General features: G+C 44.1%; 1 protein-coding gene across 3 annotated transcripts in view; it reads left to right on the forward strand.

Annotated features, from left to right (window-relative positions):
* TNKS1BP1 (tankyrase 1 binding protein 1) overlaps positions 1-20991 on the forward strand; it is a 169419-nt gene that overhangs the window by 65035 nt on the left and 83393 nt on the right. For all 3 annotated transcript variants that reach the window (XM_068255583.1, XM_068255585.1, XM_068255584.1), the window contains exons 3-4: positions 6318-6765; positions 10696-11521. In XM_068255583.1, the coding sequence (XP_068111684.1) occupies positions 6318-6765; positions 10696-11521 (1274 nt within the window). The remainder of the gene's footprint in view (positions 1-6317; positions 6766-10695; positions 11522-20991) is intronic.

Consider the following 20991-nt stretch of genomic DNA (forward strand, 5'->3'; position numbering starts at 1 on the left):
GGCAATCACGGGACAATCAAAAAAAATCACGGGACAATCAAATACAATTACAGCACAATAAAATTGAATGTCAGCACAATGAAATTGAATGTCAGCACAATCAAATACAATTGCAGCACAATCAAATACAATGCACTGGGAAGGTGATTGGGGGGGGGGGGGGGCTGAGGGCGATCTAAGGGTGTGGGGGGTTGATTAGGTGCCCGCACGGGGCAGACTGGGTCCTGATCTGGTGGGTGGCAGACACAGGGGGTGACGATAGGAGATCAGTGAGGGATTACAGGGGAGAATAGATGTAAACAATGCACTGGGGAGGTTATCAGGAGGGGGGGGGGGGTCTGAGGGCAATCTGAGGGTCTGGGTGGGTGATCAGGTGCCCCCAAGGGACAGTTTAGGGTCTGCGCTGATGGGTGGTGGTGACAAGGGGTGATAGACAGGTGATAGATGGGTGATAGACAGGTGATCAGTGGGTAAGACAGCTATATAGCTGTATACAGCATACAGGGGGGTGGTCTGGGAGAGGGTCTGGGGGGGATCTGAGGGTAGGGGGGGTGATCAGGGGACCCTAGGAGGCAGTTAGGGACCTAACCTAGGGGATAGCGTCCCTAGATAGTGACAGGGAGTGATTGATGGGTTTTTAGGTGGGTGGTGGGGTGCAGATGCTGGTGTGCTGGGGTGGTCAGGGGGGGTTCTGAGGGCTGGGGTGGGCGATCGGGTGGTCTGTGTGGGGCAAAGAGTGTTTGTGTGCACTTAGCTGCAAGGCTGCCGTCCTCTCTGATGGTCGCACGACGAGTGACCATCAGCGGAGGAGGCAGCCAGTATAATACACTTTGTTACAATAACAAAGTGTATTATACTCCTCTGATTGGCCGGATCGCCGCATTTGAAACCCGCCGGCGCTGCTAATTGGCCGGCGGGTTTCCGTGCAGAGTGGGCGGAGCCTATTGCCGGCGGCGATCGCGTCATTGATGACGCGATCGCCGCACAGCCACCGCTGATGCCGCCCCCGCCGATGGGCGTATTGCGGTCGTTTGGGCACGGTCTTTGCCGCCGCCCATCGGCTGGGGGCGGTCCTCAAGTGGTTAACCTCACTGGTAAAGACACACCACATACTCCATGCTGCTGAATAGCTGCTCCAGGTGGTAGGAGCCACTGATTTTTTTACAACCTCCTGGACTCTGCTGAAATCAATCTCCACAGATGCTCGGGACAAGGGATTCCAACTGTATCCGCTCCCGGGACCGCCAGCCTGAACGACTCCCACTGTTGGCGAGATAGGGCGTCAGCAATATAATTTACTTTCCCGGGCAAATAAGATGCTTTAAGCCAAATGTTATGCTTAAGGCAGAGGAACACCAAGTGCCTCAGCAGGCTGACCACCTGCCGAGATCTTGCTGACAAACAATTTACCGCATACAAAACACCTTTATTGTCAGTTTGCACCATGATTCTTTTGTTCTCAAATTGTTTACCCCATGTAGCTAAAGAAACCACAACTGGGAACAATTCCAGCAGTAAAATATTCTTTACCAGACCTGATGCATGCCAGCTAATAGGCCACAATCCCGCAGACCAATGTCCCATCCAAAAAGCACCATAGCCTATGGAGCCAGCTGCATCCGTGCAGAAACACATATCAGTATCGAGCACGAATTCCTGCTGCCATAGAGACCTGCCATTAAATATTGCTAAGAAATCATACCATACGGCCAGATCCTCCTTAATGTCCTTAACCAATCGGACATGCTGCCTCGCAGATTTAAAACCTGCTATCGCTAGCGCCAGCCTCCTAGAAAAAACCCTCCCAACTGGCATAATTCTGGATGCGAACGCCAGATGTCCCAGAAGTGATTGGATCTGTTTCACCGTAGCTTTTTCTTGAGAAAGCAACGTGTGAATAAGGCACTTCAAGTGTACAATTTTTTCCTCAGGCAGCCTGAACTTTATGTTAACTGTATCGATTGTTATGCCTAAGAAATCTAGCTCAGGGGTAGGATAAACCGTCTTATCAGGGGCTAAAGGCACCCCAAACTCTGCCATTGTGGCCTGGAAGGTGTCTAACACCTGCTGGCATACCTGAGAACCACTTGGACCAATCAATAAAAAATCGTCCAAGTAATGCACTAATGCACCCTGTTCAATCTGCTGCTTAACAGCCCACTCCAGGAAAGTAGAAAATGATTCAAAATAAAAACCTGAAAGAGCACAGCCCATTGGCAGGCATTTATCGAAATAATATTTTCCTGCAAAACGAAAACCTAAAGAACTGAAACCATCAGGCCGAATGGGCAACAGCCTAAACGCGGACTGAATATCTGTTTTAGCCATAAGGGCCGATCTACCAAAATCTCTAATAACTCGCAATGTCTGATCAAACGTTATGTAGGAGACCGATATTAGCTCCTTATTAATGCAATCATTAAGTGAATCATCCTTCGGTAAGGACAAATGGTGGATTAAACGAAATTCATTCGGTGTTTTTTTAGGTACTACACCTAACGGAGAAATTCTGAAATCAATGAAAGGAGGCGTATCAAATGGGCCTGCTACCCTCCCCGCTGCTACTTCCTTACAAATCTTCTTAAAGGCAACATTAGGGAACTGCTCCACTGATTTGAGGTTCGGAACCACCGTGCAGCCCTGCCCATTAAACGGGGGAATTTCAAAACCGCTAGTGAACCCATCATACAGCAGGCGGCTGCTCTCCTGCCTTGGATATCTGTTTAGCCAAGGCAGCATATTTAGCACTCTCACTGGCGTCGGAGCCCTTAAGAAAAAGCTCCTTGCCGCTGCTGCTGCTGCCTTGGCTGTGGGAACCTAACTTCCTAAAGCAGCGGAATGCCGGATGAGCACCGCTGCAGTTATTACACTCGTGCTTATAACGACAATTCGTCAAGAATTTGCATTGATTCTCGTTATAAGCAAAGCAAATACCTTTCTTAAAGGTCGTTGATGGGGACCCAGGGGTAGCTTTAGTAACTGCCGACCGTTGCGGCAACATGTAACCCAGCCATAGGGCTACTTCTTTTGTTCCCCATTTTAGAGAGGAATGAACAGTCATTCTTTGACGGAATGCCTCATCATAATTAAGCCAAGCATACCCGCCAAATTGCCTGTAAGCGTCATGTATAATATCAATGTGTTGGAGGAGACCTATCGCCAGCTCAGGCTTCTTCTCCACCACCACTGTCGCATATATTATAAATGCTTGCAGCCAGTTTGCGAAAGTGCGCATAACTGGCCGTTTCCTCTCTTCCTCACCCTCCCTCTTCTCCTTGTTACCCAAGTCTTTGTAATGTGGCAGAAGGGTCAAAATATCTACACACTCGCCTTTCCAAATTCTTTCCTTTACAGCAAGGCTCAAATGGAAACCCAGAGGAGAGGGGGAGCAAGGCAAAGCCTCTTTATAGTGCGTTTCCGCAATCCCTGGCTGCAGAGGGGGAACGCTACCTAATCCTAAAACTGCTGACTCTGCTGGGGTCGACCATACAGCTGCAGGAGACGCTGCAGCCGTATTAGCTCCCACCTGCTGACTCTCACCCTGTGACTTAACTTTGCCAGCTAGAGCATTAACCATATTAAATAGATCATCTAACCGGGTAGAAATCACGGACAAAGACTGAGCATTGTTACACTCACCCATCTGAGAAGCAGAAGAAATTCCTTCTTGTGCCTGCTGAGGTAGAACCTGGCTGGGTCCAGCAGTGGCTTCCTGCCCTGCATCAGCTCCGCTGACCTGCTGCTGGAAGACTGCCCGGGGCGTCCTGGTCTGGCCCCTGCTTCCACCAGTCTTTCTCCCTCGCTGCAACCCAGGCTTAGCTCTGGGTGTGTAAGTTCGCTGGGGGGGCGGGGAGAACACTCTCCTAGCCTTCCTCGGCCTCTTGCCCCTTCCAGCATGGCGAAATGTTCCTTCCTCCGGCTCCGCCTCTGCTGGGCTGGACGCAGCCCTTTCGTTAGCCCACTCCCTGCGAGCCTCCTCCTCCTCGCCTTCCCTGCTTGAGCTGCGCTCACGTGCCAGGGTTGGAGGAGAGGCAAACTGGATGGGTTCCGTCTCCTGTAAGAGCGGTGCAGAAGGCGCCGCCACCGCTGCTGACTCGCTGCTCGCATGAGCGAGCAGCTCCCTCAGCCATTCCTCTCCGTCTTCCTCTCTCGACCTACTCAGCACCGCTGCAACAATATCCATGGCGGCAAGACGACGTGCGGAGGAGTGAGCACGCTGTGTTCTTCAGTCGGCTGCAGGACCCTTGCAGCCGACCCTTTTATATACCGGCCTCTCCTTTCATTGGCTGTTTCCAGAAGCCGGCGAACGGCGGCCAATCTCCCGGCTCCAGCTCACCTGCAAGGTAATAAACACAAGAGCCAGTACCTGCGGGGAATACCCGTCAGGGATGGCTCAAACATGCAGGTGTAGGCTAATTGCCTTCATCTAACATAAATTGCTCCCAGCGATCACATCTTCTCCACTTCCTGGTTAGTTTGCAGGTGTCCTGTAGCCAGCCAATCACCATTCAGCTTCAGCCCCTGCATGGTGATTGGCTGGCTGCAAGACACCTGAAAACTAATCAGGAAGTGGAGGAGACACGATCACCGGGTGCAGGTAAGATATATCAATGTTAGGTGCCGGTAATGACATCTTGTTACTAACGCTATTTAATGTTTTAGAAATGTGCTAAAATGTTAAATAACATGATATCATTACCAGCATCACCCTGTGCCATAATTTAGCGGCAATGGTTTATAAATGTATGCCCTAGGACAGCCTATGAAAAGTGCATACATAGCAGATCACTTGCTTTTGAAGTCAGATCTTCAAAACAACTTACCCATGTTCCTGTTTCCTTAACCCCTCATTAGTAAGTAACAAATCCCATTTCCCTTGCCCTTTGTGTTCCATTTCATCACCTCTTAGATTTTAACATGACAGGGTTATCTCTCTGTGCTTTTTATGTCTATTAATTATTGCACAGCACTATGTAATATGCTTCAGCTTTTGAAATAGTAATTCTATATAGGTTATTCTATTATCCTCCTTAGTGGTAACCACAAGCTAGACTCGAGGTAGAAAACCACAGCTCAGAGAGGTAACCCCAAGCTACACTCGTGGTAGCCGCCGGGAGGTCCATGCAGAGCATTTTGCAGCAGGCAAATTGACTCACCTCCCGGGAGATCCAGATGCTGGAGGTCATTCCTCTTCCTGTCCACGGAGGCTCTGCATGCCCTTGGTGAGATCCCCGTCTGTTGTCCTGACAACAGCCGGCATATCTCACCACAGGGTTACAGCACCACCTGGAGGACGGAGGGAGAACTGCAGCACTGGATCCCAGGGAGGTGCGTAAGTGCAGGGGCTAGGGACTAAAAGCACATGAAAAAATTGTACCACATTTAGACCCTAAAATCAGGAAGGAATCATACAGCCAGGTAGGTTAATGTTCATGAAGGTATTGTTTACTACTTCCTGCTTTCATGGAAGCAGAGAAAGGGTTACACATTCTGTGTTTACCTATTAGTTGTGTCTGCCAAGAACTGCCGCATTTCTGTGCTGAGAGATCAAATTACACTTCTGATTACTTACAGATGAGGGGAAATTAGACAGGCTCTTTTCTCACACCGGGTGCATTTCTTTTTGTTTTCCTTACTTTCTGTGCAAGAGTTCAGGTCCACTTTCATGTCTCCTTAGACCCTACAAAAATACTGCTGGCCTTGCTTCTCCACAACTTAAATGGAAATCCTATTGTTACTGTCACAAGCCATGCACTTACAGAGTCATGACTCATGAGACACGCTTTACTTTACAGTGTTCATTTAAGGAAGTTCTTCTTCATACGAAATTCCTTCTCTTGGCTGTTTGGTCAGGTTTCTATGATATCATAACATCTTGGTAATACTTTGAAGCATATTTGTGTTTTACCTGTGTAGACGATAACCATTGCACATAATCTGACTTCAGCATGACCATCTATAAGTACTCAGGAGATCCACTTTAATTAAGTGGTAGGAATGCCAATATTGATAAGCATAGCTCAGGTTAATAAGGATCTCACAGTATTTCCTTTCCAGTATTTCCGAATAAAGAGCTTCAGTGTCTGGATAAGTGCCATCCTCATCACAAGTTCCTACAAGTTCCTGAAAAATGTACTTGTGCAATTGTTAGTATCAATTACAGTATATGAATGTGGTATTGTTTTTTTGACTTTTGTTAAATGATATGCTTTAGATTTGCTGAATATTTATATTTTCACTTGATATTTGAACTGAACCATGACATAGTTTCATGTTATGGACCATTACTTATATTTCTTTTCTCTTTCTATCATTAGAATTGAAAGCTACGAAACCTCCTATTAAACCAAAGCCAATTGTGCCCCCAAGGCCAAAGCAAGCTTTTGTTCCAACGTCAAACTCTGAAATAAAAAGTCCCTTATTGTCTCCAAGCTCTGGAGCACCATGGTCCCCAACATCAGACATACCTTCTGCATTCAAGATCTCTCAGCTCACAGGACCACAACCATACGGGACCAGAAGGACATCTTTGAAAAGATGGTCCTCCTCTGTAGGGGAAGATGCCTCACCAGATGGAAATGCAGTATTGTCACCAGTAGACAACTCGTTTGCTGAGGTTTCTGCTAAGGTCACACCTCACCTCTCATCAGTTCCCGTGAAGCCATTCCAAACTGGATCAGTTTGGAAAGGCAAAAGTCCCTTTATGCTAACAACTCGTGGCTGGGGAGAGCACAAAGCGAGCCAAGGAAAAGATACAGTTGAAAGGTGAGAAACACGTGTTCTTGTTCATTCTGACTACATTTAATGTTGTCCTCAGGGATGTAATGCTTTCTGAGAGTACAAGAGCTCTAATGTCTGGATTCTGCAAACTGCAGCCAGCCCACATTGCATAATATTTCTTGTCTGAAGCATTGACTGCCGGACCAGAAGTGATTTGTAGTTATCTACATCATAGTTACTCGGTGTGCAGTATCAAGACAGGTAATAAAGGCACTGCATAGAGGCCAAGATTTGGGCGCCGCCATAGGCCGTAATTTGAATTACACCTATAGCTGCGCTCAGTGAGTAATTTGCGTGCTGTCAAAAGCTAGAGTCCAAATTACGTAAAAACCACTAATTCGGCCACTAGCATTAGCTGGAAGCCAAATTGCGGTTCAGATGGGGGAATAGTAATTAATACCCCCGAGAAATTTGCCATAGCTTGGTGAGCTGTTTTTCGGCTTCAACCGGCACCCAAAAACCCTGGCGCCTTTATTACGTGCAGTATTGCTTCCATTTGTCTGAAGTCAAATGGGAAAGCCACATATAGAACATATAGAATAGGAATGCTCTTTAGGAATGGGATACCCCACTGATCCCATTGTTTGCGCTGCACCCCGCCCACTGCCTGATGTCACGCATGCGCCACTCATCATCCCTCCTTCCCCACCCCCCGCATAGCAACATAGTGCGTCGTCAGCTACATAGCTGACACGCATGTGTGCAGCCTGGCCGAGCCTTGTCACCCAAGGGAATCAGGTCCTTATCCTCAGCATGCCACATCTGTTGGTAGTATGTGTGGAGAGGTTAGTCTGATAAAGTTCTCTTTCCACCGCTAATAGCAGCTGTCGTTGAATCAGCTGTTTGCCTATCACAAGATTTTGACGGATGTCACCCATCAGGGATCAGGACCTGATCCCCTTGGGTGACATTGCTGGGCTGGGCTGGACACAGGCGTAACAGCTGCAAAGCTGATGACGCGCTGTGTTGCAATGCAGGTAGATGATGGAGAGACAATGAGCAGCGCACTTGGCAAGTGGGGTAGAGGCGCGAACAATGGGGGATTGGCATTGCTAGGGTTGAGTAGATCCACTTGGTGGATCACTTGCAGGCTGGGAGTCGGGGCTCGCTGTTTGCCGTACACACTCCTGATTATCAGTTTAGGCAGTCGTTATTAGCAGTCTCAGCAGACTTAAGTGAGGGGTGTGTATGGGGCTTTAGGTAGACAGGCTAATACTGAACTTATGCTTGAGACCTGTTCACAGCATTATGACGTTTAAAAAAGGTTTAAAATTACTGTACTCTGAATATAATTTAAAAGTATATAAATACTTGCTATTTATCCCTCAGTGTCTAATGGTATCATAAGCCTTTTTTTGCCAACAGTTGGTTTTGTATGGGTAGCCTTATGAATTTTACTTGAATATTTAATAACCTAGATGGAAGGAAGGTCTGTTACATGAAGATTGCATTGGCACATATATGTGTCTTATGAATGATTACTTCTTTTGACCCCGCATGGCCTGGATGGATGACAACCCATCACCAAGGATGATCAGTCCGGTTAAACATTAGGTCACTAAAGCAAGAATTCATTGGTGTTCATTGGTCCAGCCTTTGGCATTAAGAAGTACTGCAGCTCAGATAGCTTCATTGGTGGAAATACCTTAGCCTTCTTTCACACCAGGATCACCAGAGGATCACAAAATATGAGGTTGTTACCATTCAAATAAATGACATGCCTTTGCATCTAGGCACAGCAGACAGTGTGCAGAACACAGTATGGAGACTGGTATGTCCTGCTCTGAGCTTACCCATCTGTGTAGTATGTACATGTGAAAGCAGCCTGGGTCTGTAACACTGCCTTTTCATGTGGTATGGTAGGGAACTAAGGCTGGGTCCACATGGCGATGGTTCACAGCCTATCCTGAGCAGATACACTATGCCCCTTCACAGTGTTCGAGATGTTCACATTTACCACCATTAAGCATCTGGTTCGCCGCTGCTGCCATCACTGCCGCCATTTGGATCCTCCACCACTGCTAGCACCACTGCTGGGCTCAGGAACAAGCTCAGTATGTAGCTCAGAGCCCTGGAAGAAGCATAGGGAACCCACTGGATTGCAAAAGACCAATGGCAATCCTCCCTAGCAACAGAGCATTCTCATTGGTGCACGTGAATCAATGAGAATCCTTTTTGGTGCTATGGAGGATCCCCATTGGTCTTTTACAATCCAATGAGAGTCCTATGCTTCTCTGAGCTTGTCCTCGAGCTCAGCAGCGGGGGAGGATTAGAATGGTGGCGGAAGACACACAAGAGAGATGAGTAAATCCAGAACGTAAAGGGAAAACAACCTAGTGAGAACATACACTGACCGTTCTTATAGCCTTGCACTGATTCTGTGAGCACCCACAGAGTCTGCAGACTCCAGGAAAATTGCATCTGTTGGAATTGTGCATTCCGCTCCCCCTACTGCTCCCATTCCACTCCATTTTAAGTGGAAAGTGTGAATTGATGCTATACTTAACATAGGATCTGTTAACATATGTTCTTGCGCTTCGCTGAATTGGAACATTTATTTCGCCAATATTACTATCATTTTTTAATCATTATTATTATTATTAATAAAGTGCCAACAAATTCCATGGCATGGTTCATAGTAAGAAACAAACATGGGGTACAAAATAATACAGATAATTAAACACCAAATATAGACACTGGTAGAAAATACAGAATTGGTAATAATAGAGACCATTGTAACATGATGAATAAAATGTATCACAAATTGCAGCACACAAAATGAATGACAAATTCCAAGACACAAAAGGGCGGGGGAGCATCAAGCACTCCTCTGTGTGTGGATAGGCTTCTGGTGGCCTTTGCTATGATTTGAAATCGGTGGAAACTTTTGTGATAACATCATTATCTAGCATCCAAAAAAGTAATCACTTTAAAAATATATAAAAATAAGATCTTCTCCAAAAACAGTTACCACTGCCTTCAATTTTCTTTGTCTTCTTATGTTGTCACTTTTCTCTCCTCTTCCTGGATCTTTCCTCTGCTTTTGACGAAGTCTATCATCTCTTCTCCAGAATCTGCACACTATTGGTATGGTGACAATGCCTTCTCTTGGTTTTCTTCTTATTCATCCAACCAGTTGTTTCATATGAATTGTAATAGTGACCTTTTCTTTTCCATTCCATTTCCTGCCAGTCCTTGGTGTTGTACTCTTGTATTTTAACACCTTCTCCCATGGCATGCTCATATCCTTCTATTGCGTACCATACCATTTGTATGCAGATGAGTCCCTCTCTTTCCTGGCTTTTCACCCTCTGTCCTGGAAAAAAAATACTGTCTAAGTACCTAAACCTCAACTTGAACTAAAACTGAACGAAAGTAAATATCATATCCTTAATCTTCAAAATGTTCCCTAGACATGTCCTTGACTGTAGATTAGAGATTCCTTTACCCGAGCCATATGCATGATGTTTTGATGTCACTTTTGACTCTGCATACTCCTTCTCTCCTCAATTCCCCTCTCTTGTTTCATCCAAAGCATCTTTATATCATGCAAGTTCACCTGCATAACATCTCTTGCTATGACTACTGTGACATCCTATTCCCCTAACTGGACATTTGAAGGCTGCAGCTAAACTTTCCTCCATCATGCCATTAGGCTTGCTCCTGCACAATTAAACAAACCCTTAAAACCCACCTCTTAAAACTCATCTTTACTCATCTTCCTGTGTAACCATTCTGCACCAATTAGCAACGGTCTATTTCCCCTTCCTATTGTTTATGTCGTGCCATCTTTTAGACTGTTTGCTCCGTTCTCCTACTTATCCCATAATGATTGTACAGTATTTCATAATATGTTGGTACTTTATAAATACGTTTTTCATAATGTATTAACCTTCTTTCTTTTTTCTCTTTTAGCCAATCAGCATTCCAGAAACAAGGCTTTGGTTTAAGCACTAAGGACACAGAGTCAAAAGACAGAGAAGGAGTTCCTTTGGAACTAAATGCAGTTAATAAGTCAACCAATTCTTCCACAATCAAATTAACAACAGATGGTGATCATGTGAATGTCCAAAACTCAAACCTAAGCTTGGCAAAGGACAAAGTGGAGACAAATTCATATGTGATTGGCAACTCCAAAAAGTTGCTTTCTCAATCTGATAAAATCCAGAAATCACAAGAAGGTTCTCCGTCATCAGTGTCCCCCCAAAGTGACCTTTATTTTGGAACTGCTAAGCAGACTACACAATATGAACTAGACCAAGATATTAAAAAAGAGGTAACTGCTTACAATAGTAATCTAGAGGTGACACAAAAGCCAAGTATTCCACCCGAAGGCAAAGACATTAAAAAGGTTTCCGGTACAAGTTCTCCAGAGAAAGTGAATGAGAAAAACGAAAGTCCGCAAGCCACAATACCTTCTGACCAGCACATACAAACAGGTGTGATTAGTGAAGAAAATTCACAAAATCTTCATGGAGGTTTGAAACAGGTAGAAAATGTATCTTTGCGGACTAAAAAGCCCACCATTATTTCACCTGTGCTGACATCAACTGAAAAAGCCAGTTATTTTGACACTGAGAACTCAGAGAAAGCACAGGCGAAAACTAAGGAAAGTCCATCATTTGTACCACCAGAACCAAATATTCAAGAATTTCAGAGATATCACAAGCATGGGAGTGATATAAAACCAGAACTGGTACCCTTAACCAGAGAAGAGGGTGCTGTCTCAGAATATCTGCAGGTAAGACTTAGAATAGATGTGCAGGATCAAGTTTTAATGTATTGAATAGAAGCTCCAAAGCAGCCACAGCATTTAGAGCAGACCTGAACTCAGAACTTCATCTCTGCTCTAAAAGATAAGCAACTACATAATAACCTTTAAAGAAAAATAATGTCTTTGTTACACCTGATATCAATCCTAAAATAAATCTGCATTGTTTCTTGATTCATGGAAGCAGACATATGGCCTTATCTGCCATCTCTGCCATAGGCAGTCATGTGACACGGGGGAGATCAGATTACAGCTTGTGATTAGACACAAATGAGGGGGTAATAAACAGGCTAAACTCTCTAAATTCATACAGGGTGCATTCCTCTATGTATTTCTTCAGTCCTGTGTAAGAGTTCAGGTCCACTTTAAAGAAAAACCTTTGTTTGTTACAGTTTACAGAACTCCTGCAATCAATCTGCAGTGTGTCTACTTCCTGCTTTCATAAAAAACACAAAGGGTTAGATATTAGCTGTGTTGAAAAAGGATGGGGGGGGACCTTCTGCGCACAAACAAATTTAAAAAATTACGCAAATGAAAACAAAATAGGTAATCCACAATCATCACCACCAGCAATATGTCAGATCAACTGTGTTAGCAGTAGGTCTCTGCTAACACGGTTAGCAGACGGGTAGTCTTTGAGTGGGGAAGCCTGTTAAAACAGCTACCTATCTCCTAGCTATAACAAAGGACATTTTTTGATAGCCCAACATTGATGCTGATTGTATAGTGTGTGCGCGCACCTCTTTGGCCGATTGGCCTGTTTTGCACATTTAGATATTAGCTGTGCCTGCCGAGATCTGCCTAATTTCTGTGACGCATTTCACAGGCGTGATCCTGCTTCATCAGGCAATGAAAAATGGGGAGTATATAACAGCATAGGGTCTGGAATACACCAAGCGCCTCTGACAGATCGTTGACCGATTGTGGTAATTAATGCAGGGGTCAATGGTGATTGGAATGACTGTCCATGATTGGATCCATCACTGCGGTCGTTCAAAGTGAATGATTATCACACACAATCGGCCATTGTTGAACATTGGTCGAAAAACTTTTGTTAAACGATGGTGTGTGATATTGAAGAAAACCGAGGCGCAAAATTGTTCATGTAAAAAACGTTTAGTGGGTATGGGCCTTTTACACATATTTGAGGGTGAATGATTAATAAAGTGAGGATCACAATCTCATCAAGAGACTGAAAAAGCAGAGGTAGCTACTGGCAGACCTGCCAGCTATGTGCCAGAATTGGGTATTTGGAATTGTTGTTCTGAGGAACGGTTCTGTAGTTATTCTCTATTCTGTTGATATAGAACATCTTTGGTACCGTAAATAACATTGTCAGAAGGTTTAGAAAATTAAGAATAAAACATATGATTGAAGGAGAAGGGCAAAAGACAATATGGATGGTTGGGATGCGTACATATTAATTGGCCGCCGGGAGACTTGGGCGTAGGACATAGCCGGTATATGGCTTATCCTGCTGCTGAACAAATTCCTGGCTGCATAAACACTATTCCCCCTCCACGTCCACGTGGATAGTGGGGAATGATGTAATTCAGCTCACAGCTATTGCTGGAGGCTGAATTATAGTCTTTTAAGAGCAACTTCAGCTCAGTTTTCTGACGGCGCTGAAGTTACTTACAGTGTATAGTCTATGGTGGGGCTATAGTCTATCTCCTGCGCTGTTGTTACAGCGCTCGGGTTGGGATCCATATTGGGCAAGAGTTGGTCAACAATCCACTCTCAAAATTATAGCAAATGATCTCTACTGTGTTCCCAACATTTACATTTGTGAAAAGAAGAGGTGATACAAAAGAATGCTAAACATGCCCCTTTCCCAACTTAAAATACCTTGCTGGCATCCAGTGCAGAATGAATATATATTTTAAAAATACAGTAACATTTCTCGATTTCACGTTTCAAATACTATTTCCCATGAAATGTAGTGTCTGTATTCTGTTTTTCTTTACATTTAATAGGCCTGTAGATTTTATTCAGAAACCTGTGAGCCTTGCAGTGGGTGAGAGTGTGGTGGTGTTTTTCCACCCACAAGTCAACCCAAGATGCCAGTCAATACAAGTGACACCTCTCAGAATGCTGCATTTGCCAATTAGCAGGCCAGTAACTGCTGACAACTTTCTAATCATTTTTTTTTTTTGTTAAAATGCCAAGAGATTTTTTATTAGTCTAGCTCTAGCAAGACCTGGAACCATTTTCAATGTAATGCGTGGAATTCCACTGCATGTTTTTATCACTTGCCACCTAAGCCTGAGTCATATAAGATTATTGTAGGAATTGCTAAAGAATAGTGAATTAGTGGTTGTATGAAATCGTAGTAACACCATGAAATCCATAGTAACACCATTTACTGTACATTCTGAAATCTATCACCAGTGATGACATCTTTAGTTCTGCCAGGTGATCTGTACGGAATGTTTGTTACTGAGAGTTCTATGCACAGGGGGAGATATTGCTTGCTTGGCATTTGGAAAAAGCTGTTATTTCCCACAATGCAATGAGGTTTTCAAATGGAAAACTGTCAGGACCATGGACATTACACTGTCAGGAGGATTTTACCCAATATCAGCCATGCATACTGCCCTGATGATCTATTTCAGAAAAGGTAAAGATTTCTTGTGGGGGGTATCAGGGGGAATGAAATACAATCCTTGGTTAACCACTTAAGGACCGCATGAGTATTGTATGATCTGTGCTGGGTGGGCTCTTCAGCCCCCAGCACAGATCGTGTGGCAGGCAGGGCGATCAGACTTCCCCCCTTTTTTCCCCACTAGGGGGATGTCCTGCTGGGGGGCTGATCGCTGCCGGCTATCTGTGTGTAGCGGGGGGGCTCCTCAAAGCCTCCTCCGCAGCGCTATTCCCCCCTCCCTCTCCTTCCCTCCCTCTCCCTCTCTCTATGGGTGGTACAGGATGGCGATCCGTCCTGTACCGCCTCTGATAGGCTTCAGCCTATCAGACGGCGGCGTTCCCCGGCCAATCAGAGGCCGGGGATCGCCGATCTCCTTTACGGCGCTGCTGTGACAGCAGCGCCGTGCGACGTTAACACCCGGGATTTCTTCCCCGCGTGTTTACATTTCGCCTGCGAGCCGCGATCGGAGGCTTGCAGGCTGTTCACGGAGACTCCCTCCGTGAACTGACATGGAGCGCCCGTTTCCATGGCAACTACACAGCCACCAGCCGCCGCCTATCGGCGTTGGCTGGTCGCTAAGTGGTTAAAGTTCCTCTTCAAGTGCGGCAGGGCAGGTTCCAACACAGTAATTCACAATATGTTGTGTGTTAACCGGGTAATACATGCATTTACAGTGGCAGCGAAGCATACTTTCATTGTACTGTATGTCTGACTGTATGGTTGCACTGCAATGCTATAGTGCGATGTTACTTTTCAGCTACATTGTGCTGCAATGTCATAGGTATTGATAAATACATTACATGACTACATTTCTAGTGAGGTCATTTTAACAAACAAAAAGTCATGAGGTCCATATTTCTTGTTCTACCCTTGATATCTTTAGAGACTTTACTTCTTTAAACTAAGTCATTTGTTTTTTTTTTTATGTTTGGATACTTGGGGATTTGGTTAAAGTACCCCAGGTGGGGTAGATTACCCTTTTGTGTGTGTCCTGATGCTGCTCATTGTTCTCAAGGTGCCCCCTTGCGTACGTTAAAAAGGGGCGCTGGGAAAAAAGGGCGCGGGGTTTTAAACGATAAGCATGGATAACGTTTAAAAATGTATTGTACTGTATTTCGTTTAAAATTAATGTTTTATAAAGTTATAAATCATTAAATAATGTGCATTAAATCGGCAATTGTAAAAACGTTAATCTTTCGTTTAAATAGTGAAACGTATAATAACGTTTAAAAAAAAATTACTAAGTAACCCTCCATGTACCTACCCTTAACCCCTAGACCCCAGTGTTGATGCCTAAACCTAAGACCCCCCCTGTCGGTGCCTAAGTAACCCTCCCTGTACCTACCCCTAACCCCTAGACCCCCCTGTTGGTGCCTAAACCTAAGACCCCCCTGTTGGTGCCTAAACCTAAGACCCCCCTGTTGGTGCCTAAACCTAAGACCCCCTGTTGGTGCCTAAACCTAAGACCCCCCTGGTGGTGCCTAAACCTAAGACCCCCCTGTTGGTGCCTAAACCTAAGACCCCCCTGGTGGTGCCTAAACCTAAGACCCCCCTGTTGGTGCCTAAACCTAAGACCCCCCTGTTGGTGCCTAAACCTAAGACCCCCCTGTGATAAGCATTAATAACGTTTCAAAAACATATTGTGCGGTTTTTTCGTTTAAAAATAATGTAAAAAAAAAAAAATTGTACTGTTTTTCGTTTAAAAATAATGTTTGAAAAAAATATTGTACTGTTTTTCGTTTAAAAATAATATAAAAAAATGTATAAATCATTAAATAAAGTGTAATCATGAGAAGCAGTAATAAAACATTAAGTCTCCGGGCGCCGCTTTTAAAACGTTATTTTTCTCCGGCGCCCTTTTTTCCTATCGGGCGCCCATTAAACGATATTTATTATGGGAGTGAATGGCGGCGCCCGATTTGTCCACTAGCCTCCTGCGCCCTTTTTTTTACTGTTACCTGCCCCCTTACCCCCCCATTCCCTGGTCCTCTGTTTGACAGGAACAATATTTGCAAAGATGAGCCAGTTCAAATTCCTTCTTGAGTCAAAATATGGTACCTCATTTGTGTTAGTTATGGACAAACAGAGCACAGAGTTGACCCTGATGCCCAGTATTGAAGTCTGCTGGCTTTTCGATGGGCCCCTGAAGATCGGAAAGGGTTTGGTCGCAAAGCAGCATTGGGTTGTGTCAGTGCTCTTAATCAGCATTTTGTACATTTTCTCTAGAGCAATTTCAAGTGCAAATTCAGAAAAATTGAATTGAATAGTAGAAAGATGAGTCACATGCACTAGGGTGTGTTATATCTTGTAGGCAATGCCAAGATTTGTGACATGTAAGAACTTAATTCAGTCTAATCAACGTCTCCTTGTTCAGTCATGCACTCTTGTGGCTCAATGTTCTCATAAATTTAGCATATGCTCGGAGATTTATTATCCGTGTCGCTTTGTAATGTAGGTTTGAAAATTTGGGGTGTGTTTTGCCTGCATTGTTTTAAATAAAGGGAAACAGTATAGTTTTGAAAGCGTTAATTTTTTTTAACTTAGGCCCCGTTCACACTTGCGTTTTGCCATGCAAACGGACCGGATCCTGATCGGATCAGGACCTGATACGGATCGCAACCGTACGGTTCCGATCCGGATCCGGTCCGTATGCATCAGGCTGCCATCCGGATCCGTGGGCAAAAAATAGCGAAATTTAAATAAAAAAATGTTGGGGTCAGCAGAAGGTGCACCTGTAGAATCAGGTTCCTCCGCTGTAGGCCTCACCTCCACCTCCGACATTCTGCCAAACAGCTCCAGCACGTCTGTCACTGCTGCTCCACTCCAGACATGCTTGGCCCATGTGTCCCCATCCAAAATGAACACTTGGATACGCATAGGAAGTGGGGTAGAGCGTCAGGTGTTTGTAGGCAGTGTGTTCTGTGCCTTCTGTTTCCCATTGGTTTCTGTGTTCTGGATGGTGCTGTCAGGCTCAGGTCCGGCTCCGGTCCGGGTGCGTGGGCCGGAGATCCGGACCCAAAAATACCCCTGAAAGTCTCCAGGGAAGACATTATAATCGTTCCCTTAATTAAGGTAAAAATTTGGGTTTCTTGAGCACTTTCATGTCCTAATGATATTTGTCATATTGATGGCTTGGATTCAGTTGTGTTTCTCAGTTATATTTCTTACATTCTCCATGCTGTAATTATCTTATTCCTGCCTTTGGAATATTGTATTGGCACTGAGCTCTGGAGTGTTTATAGTGCTTGTGAAACTGGTATTATAAACATCGGGCTATAAATGGTGCTCGTTGGAATGTAAATGTACTATTAATTTCTGCCAGACTGTACTTGGTATTTCGTTTTGCTCATTGTGCTGTTGGGAGTGGTATGTTAAGCAAGGCTCATGGGAATTAAACTTTTTTTTGTTATTTCCCAAAATCATAATGATTTCAATTTTTGCTGTAATTGTTTATTAGGTTTAATGCTTTTTCTTTTATTTAGAAAACTATTAAATTTCACAAACAGAACTGTAATGTTTGTTCAAAGTTCAGACAGATGCAGGTAATGTATAGGGATGGTCGGAAATGGCGTTATCTGATTCCGCAGAAATGTTGTTTTCCGCCAATGCCGATTACAATTTCTGCGGATTTTTGATCGGTTTCTAATTTGCGAGTAGTGTTTTTTGGGTCATTCTCTGATTGGCCAAATACTTTCGAGTTGACTCTGCAATCTCTGATTGGCCAAATACCTCAGAGTTGACTCTGCATTCTCTGATTGGCCAAATACTTCCGAGTTGACTCTGCATTCTCTGATTGGTCCAATGCTTCCGAGTTCTGTGATTGGGCTAAAATGACCGAGTTGTGGTAATGCAGTATTTCCACAGAAATCCAATAGTTCAGATTTCCGAGTCATGTGTTTTTGGTCATTTTTTTGCATGCTCTTATTGGCCAAATACTTCCGAGTTGTTTCTGCATTCTCTGATTGGTCCATTGCCTCCGAGTTCTGTGATTGGGCTGAAATTACCGAATTTCAGTAATGCAGTATTTTCGCAGAAATGTGATTTCCAAGCTCCAGTTTCGGACTTCTGATCAGAAATTTCGTAAATTCGGAAATTTTAACCTCCCTGGCGGTAAGCCCGACACAGTGTCAGGCTAGCTGCCGCAGGGGATCGCATCGCCCCGGGAGGACTTTTTAAAATAAAATTGTTACATTTTGTTAAGCTAGCACTTTGCTAGCTAACTATGTTGCTCAAGCCGCTCCGGTCACCTCTGATCGCCCCCAATCACCTCCAGTGTACCCCCCAGGGATCCCGCGATGGCGCAGCCTCCCAATCAGCACCCGGCTTCGCTTCGCTATGGGGAGGATCGGAACTGTGCATGACGGAGCTGCAGTTCTCGCGGGATCGCGGACGGGTGAGCGATCGGGGGGGGGGGCTCGGGTCTTTGAGGTGCCGGGGGACTTGGGCAGCATAGTTAGCTAGCCTAGTGCTAGCTAACATAAAAAAAAAACATTTAATTTAAAAAAATCCCTCCCACGGACGCAGCCACTTCAACTGCGTACCGCCAGGGAGATTAATTACGCAAAATCCAAATGCGCATCCCTAGTAATGTATCTACATAGAGAGGTATACCCAGGCAGCTCATGGTGACCTATAATCACCTGGAAGGTATAAGGGGCTAAAGAGACCAAAAAGCCTTCTATCAAAAAGCAATGCTAAATGTAATTTTGCCTTCTTAACAGAAGGTATTTGCAATAATTCAGCTGTAAGTGAATAACTGTGGTTTCCCATGATGCATCAAATATGCAAAGTATCTCTTTATGCCCTTGGAAGCTGCACATCCAGAACTGCTAGTGTATAGTTAGCTTGTAGCTAATACATTTTATAGAGCCACATTAATCATTAACACACATGCAGCCTGTTTCAGACTTGTTGGTCTTCATCAGTGCATGGCAGGGATTGTTATGACTCTTTAAGATAGGGCTTGGTTGGACCAGTACTAACGAATACCCAGTCAGCTCATGGTGACCCAGAATTACCTGGAAGGTATAAAAGGACTTACAGAGGCCAAAACACCCTCTATTAAACAGCAATGTTAAATGTAATTTTGTGTTCTTAAAACAGAAGGTATTTCATATTCTCCATACATTTTGCATTCTCCATAGAGAGAAATAGTAGTGTTGCTCAAATTTTCCTCAAATTAGTTTGAGGGCTTCAGGCTGTAGCAGTTCGGTTTTGGTAGGTCCTGAATCCAAAAGATCATTGAAGTCTATATTGATTGTAAAAAACCTGTTTGCATAGGTTTGTTCCCTGTAGTCTTGAACCATGATTATTACAGGGGATGCTGATTATGCCTCCTCAGTTATTTCTAATCGTTTCTAACGCTAGATATTTGTTCCTTTCTGATCAGTAGTTTTTTCTGCACTTTTAAGAAGGCTTATTTAATATAGGGAGTAGTTTAGCTGCTTTGTAATGTGACTCTAGTAACACACTGATGTGGAATGTTTGCCTTATCTTGTATTCCGAGCATTTTTGTTGACATACATACAGCCCCTAGATTTCACTATTGTAAACGTGCTATATATAGTTTCAAAGACGTCAGCTTGAAAATGTAATAGTTAAAATCAAATAAATAATAAAAAAAAAAAAACACATTATTTTCATTCAGTATATCTTTGCCTATGTGTAAAATATTTTTTTCCTGTTTGCACCCAGTCCATAGTGTCCACCAAAATACCTGTATATGGCTGTTGCTGCTACTGAGAAAGGGGATTACTATTTATTTCATGTTTTTTTTTTTTATTTAGATTTTAGACCCCATGGTTATTTTTTTTTTTCTTCTATTTAAAGTTGTATTCATTTTTTTAAAGAAACAAATCTATAGCAAACAGCAATGGCGTCAAACACAGCTGGCTTAGCAAGTCTTCCATTAACATGGTGAGACATTACACAAATACAGATAGTCCAACAGCTGTCAAATTACAGAGAGTGAACAGTACAACCAAACTTCATGTCTGAAGTCATAATCCTGTAGAACCTTGACCATTTGAAATATGTATAGTTGAAAACCAACCAAAATCCTCTGAGAAAGAAGAAAAGGAAGTTGAAAAAGAAAAATGAAGAGAAAAAAAAGAAAAAAGAAAGGTGTCTCCAGTTCACTCACACAAATGAAACAATAAGTGAATTATACTTAGCATCAGCATGTGGAAAAATAGCTCATAGACCTGATGATCTATCAAGAACTCCCTAGAGTAGACCCCTCCACATTTTTTTGAAGTGACCCAAATTATTGTGCAATCTTGTAGTGATTCCACCTTATAGATATAATGTACTCTACTATGGACTTTAGTAATGGGAGGAGGTTGTACATCCTTCCAATGTTTAGGGATCAGGCATCTCGTTAAATAGTGATTGAGAAGGCGCTGAGCATGAGCTTTTGTTTTGGGAAGGGGAGAGCCAAAAGACATATCCAAAGATCTTCAGACACTGAAATGCCGGTATGGTTTTTAATTAGCAGAACTTCATCCCAGTAATGGCTCATACACACGGGTTACGGCCACGTGGCACGCGTGTGTTGCGGCGACAGGTCGCCCGTGTGTATGATGCGCGCGCCCCGAACCATCGCCCGTCGGAGCTTTCGCCAGGCGATTGCCATGTTTAATCTCTGGCTACAGCTGTCGCCGCAACTTCGCCGGAACTGTCGCTAGTCCCACGTGAGTATGCGGGCTAGCGACAGGAGACCTACGCGAGTGAATGGAGCATCCAGCCGGGGGATGCTCCATTCACAAACAGCTTCCGCCGCGTCTCTGCCTTTCTG

This window comes from Hyperolius riggenbachi, chromosome 10 (assembly GCF_040937935.1).
Source record: "Hyperolius riggenbachi isolate aHypRig1 chromosome 10, aHypRig1.pri, whole genome shotgun sequence".
NCBI classification, from domain to species: domain Eukaryota; kingdom Metazoa; phylum Chordata; class Amphibia; order Anura; family Hyperoliidae; genus Hyperolius; species Hyperolius riggenbachi.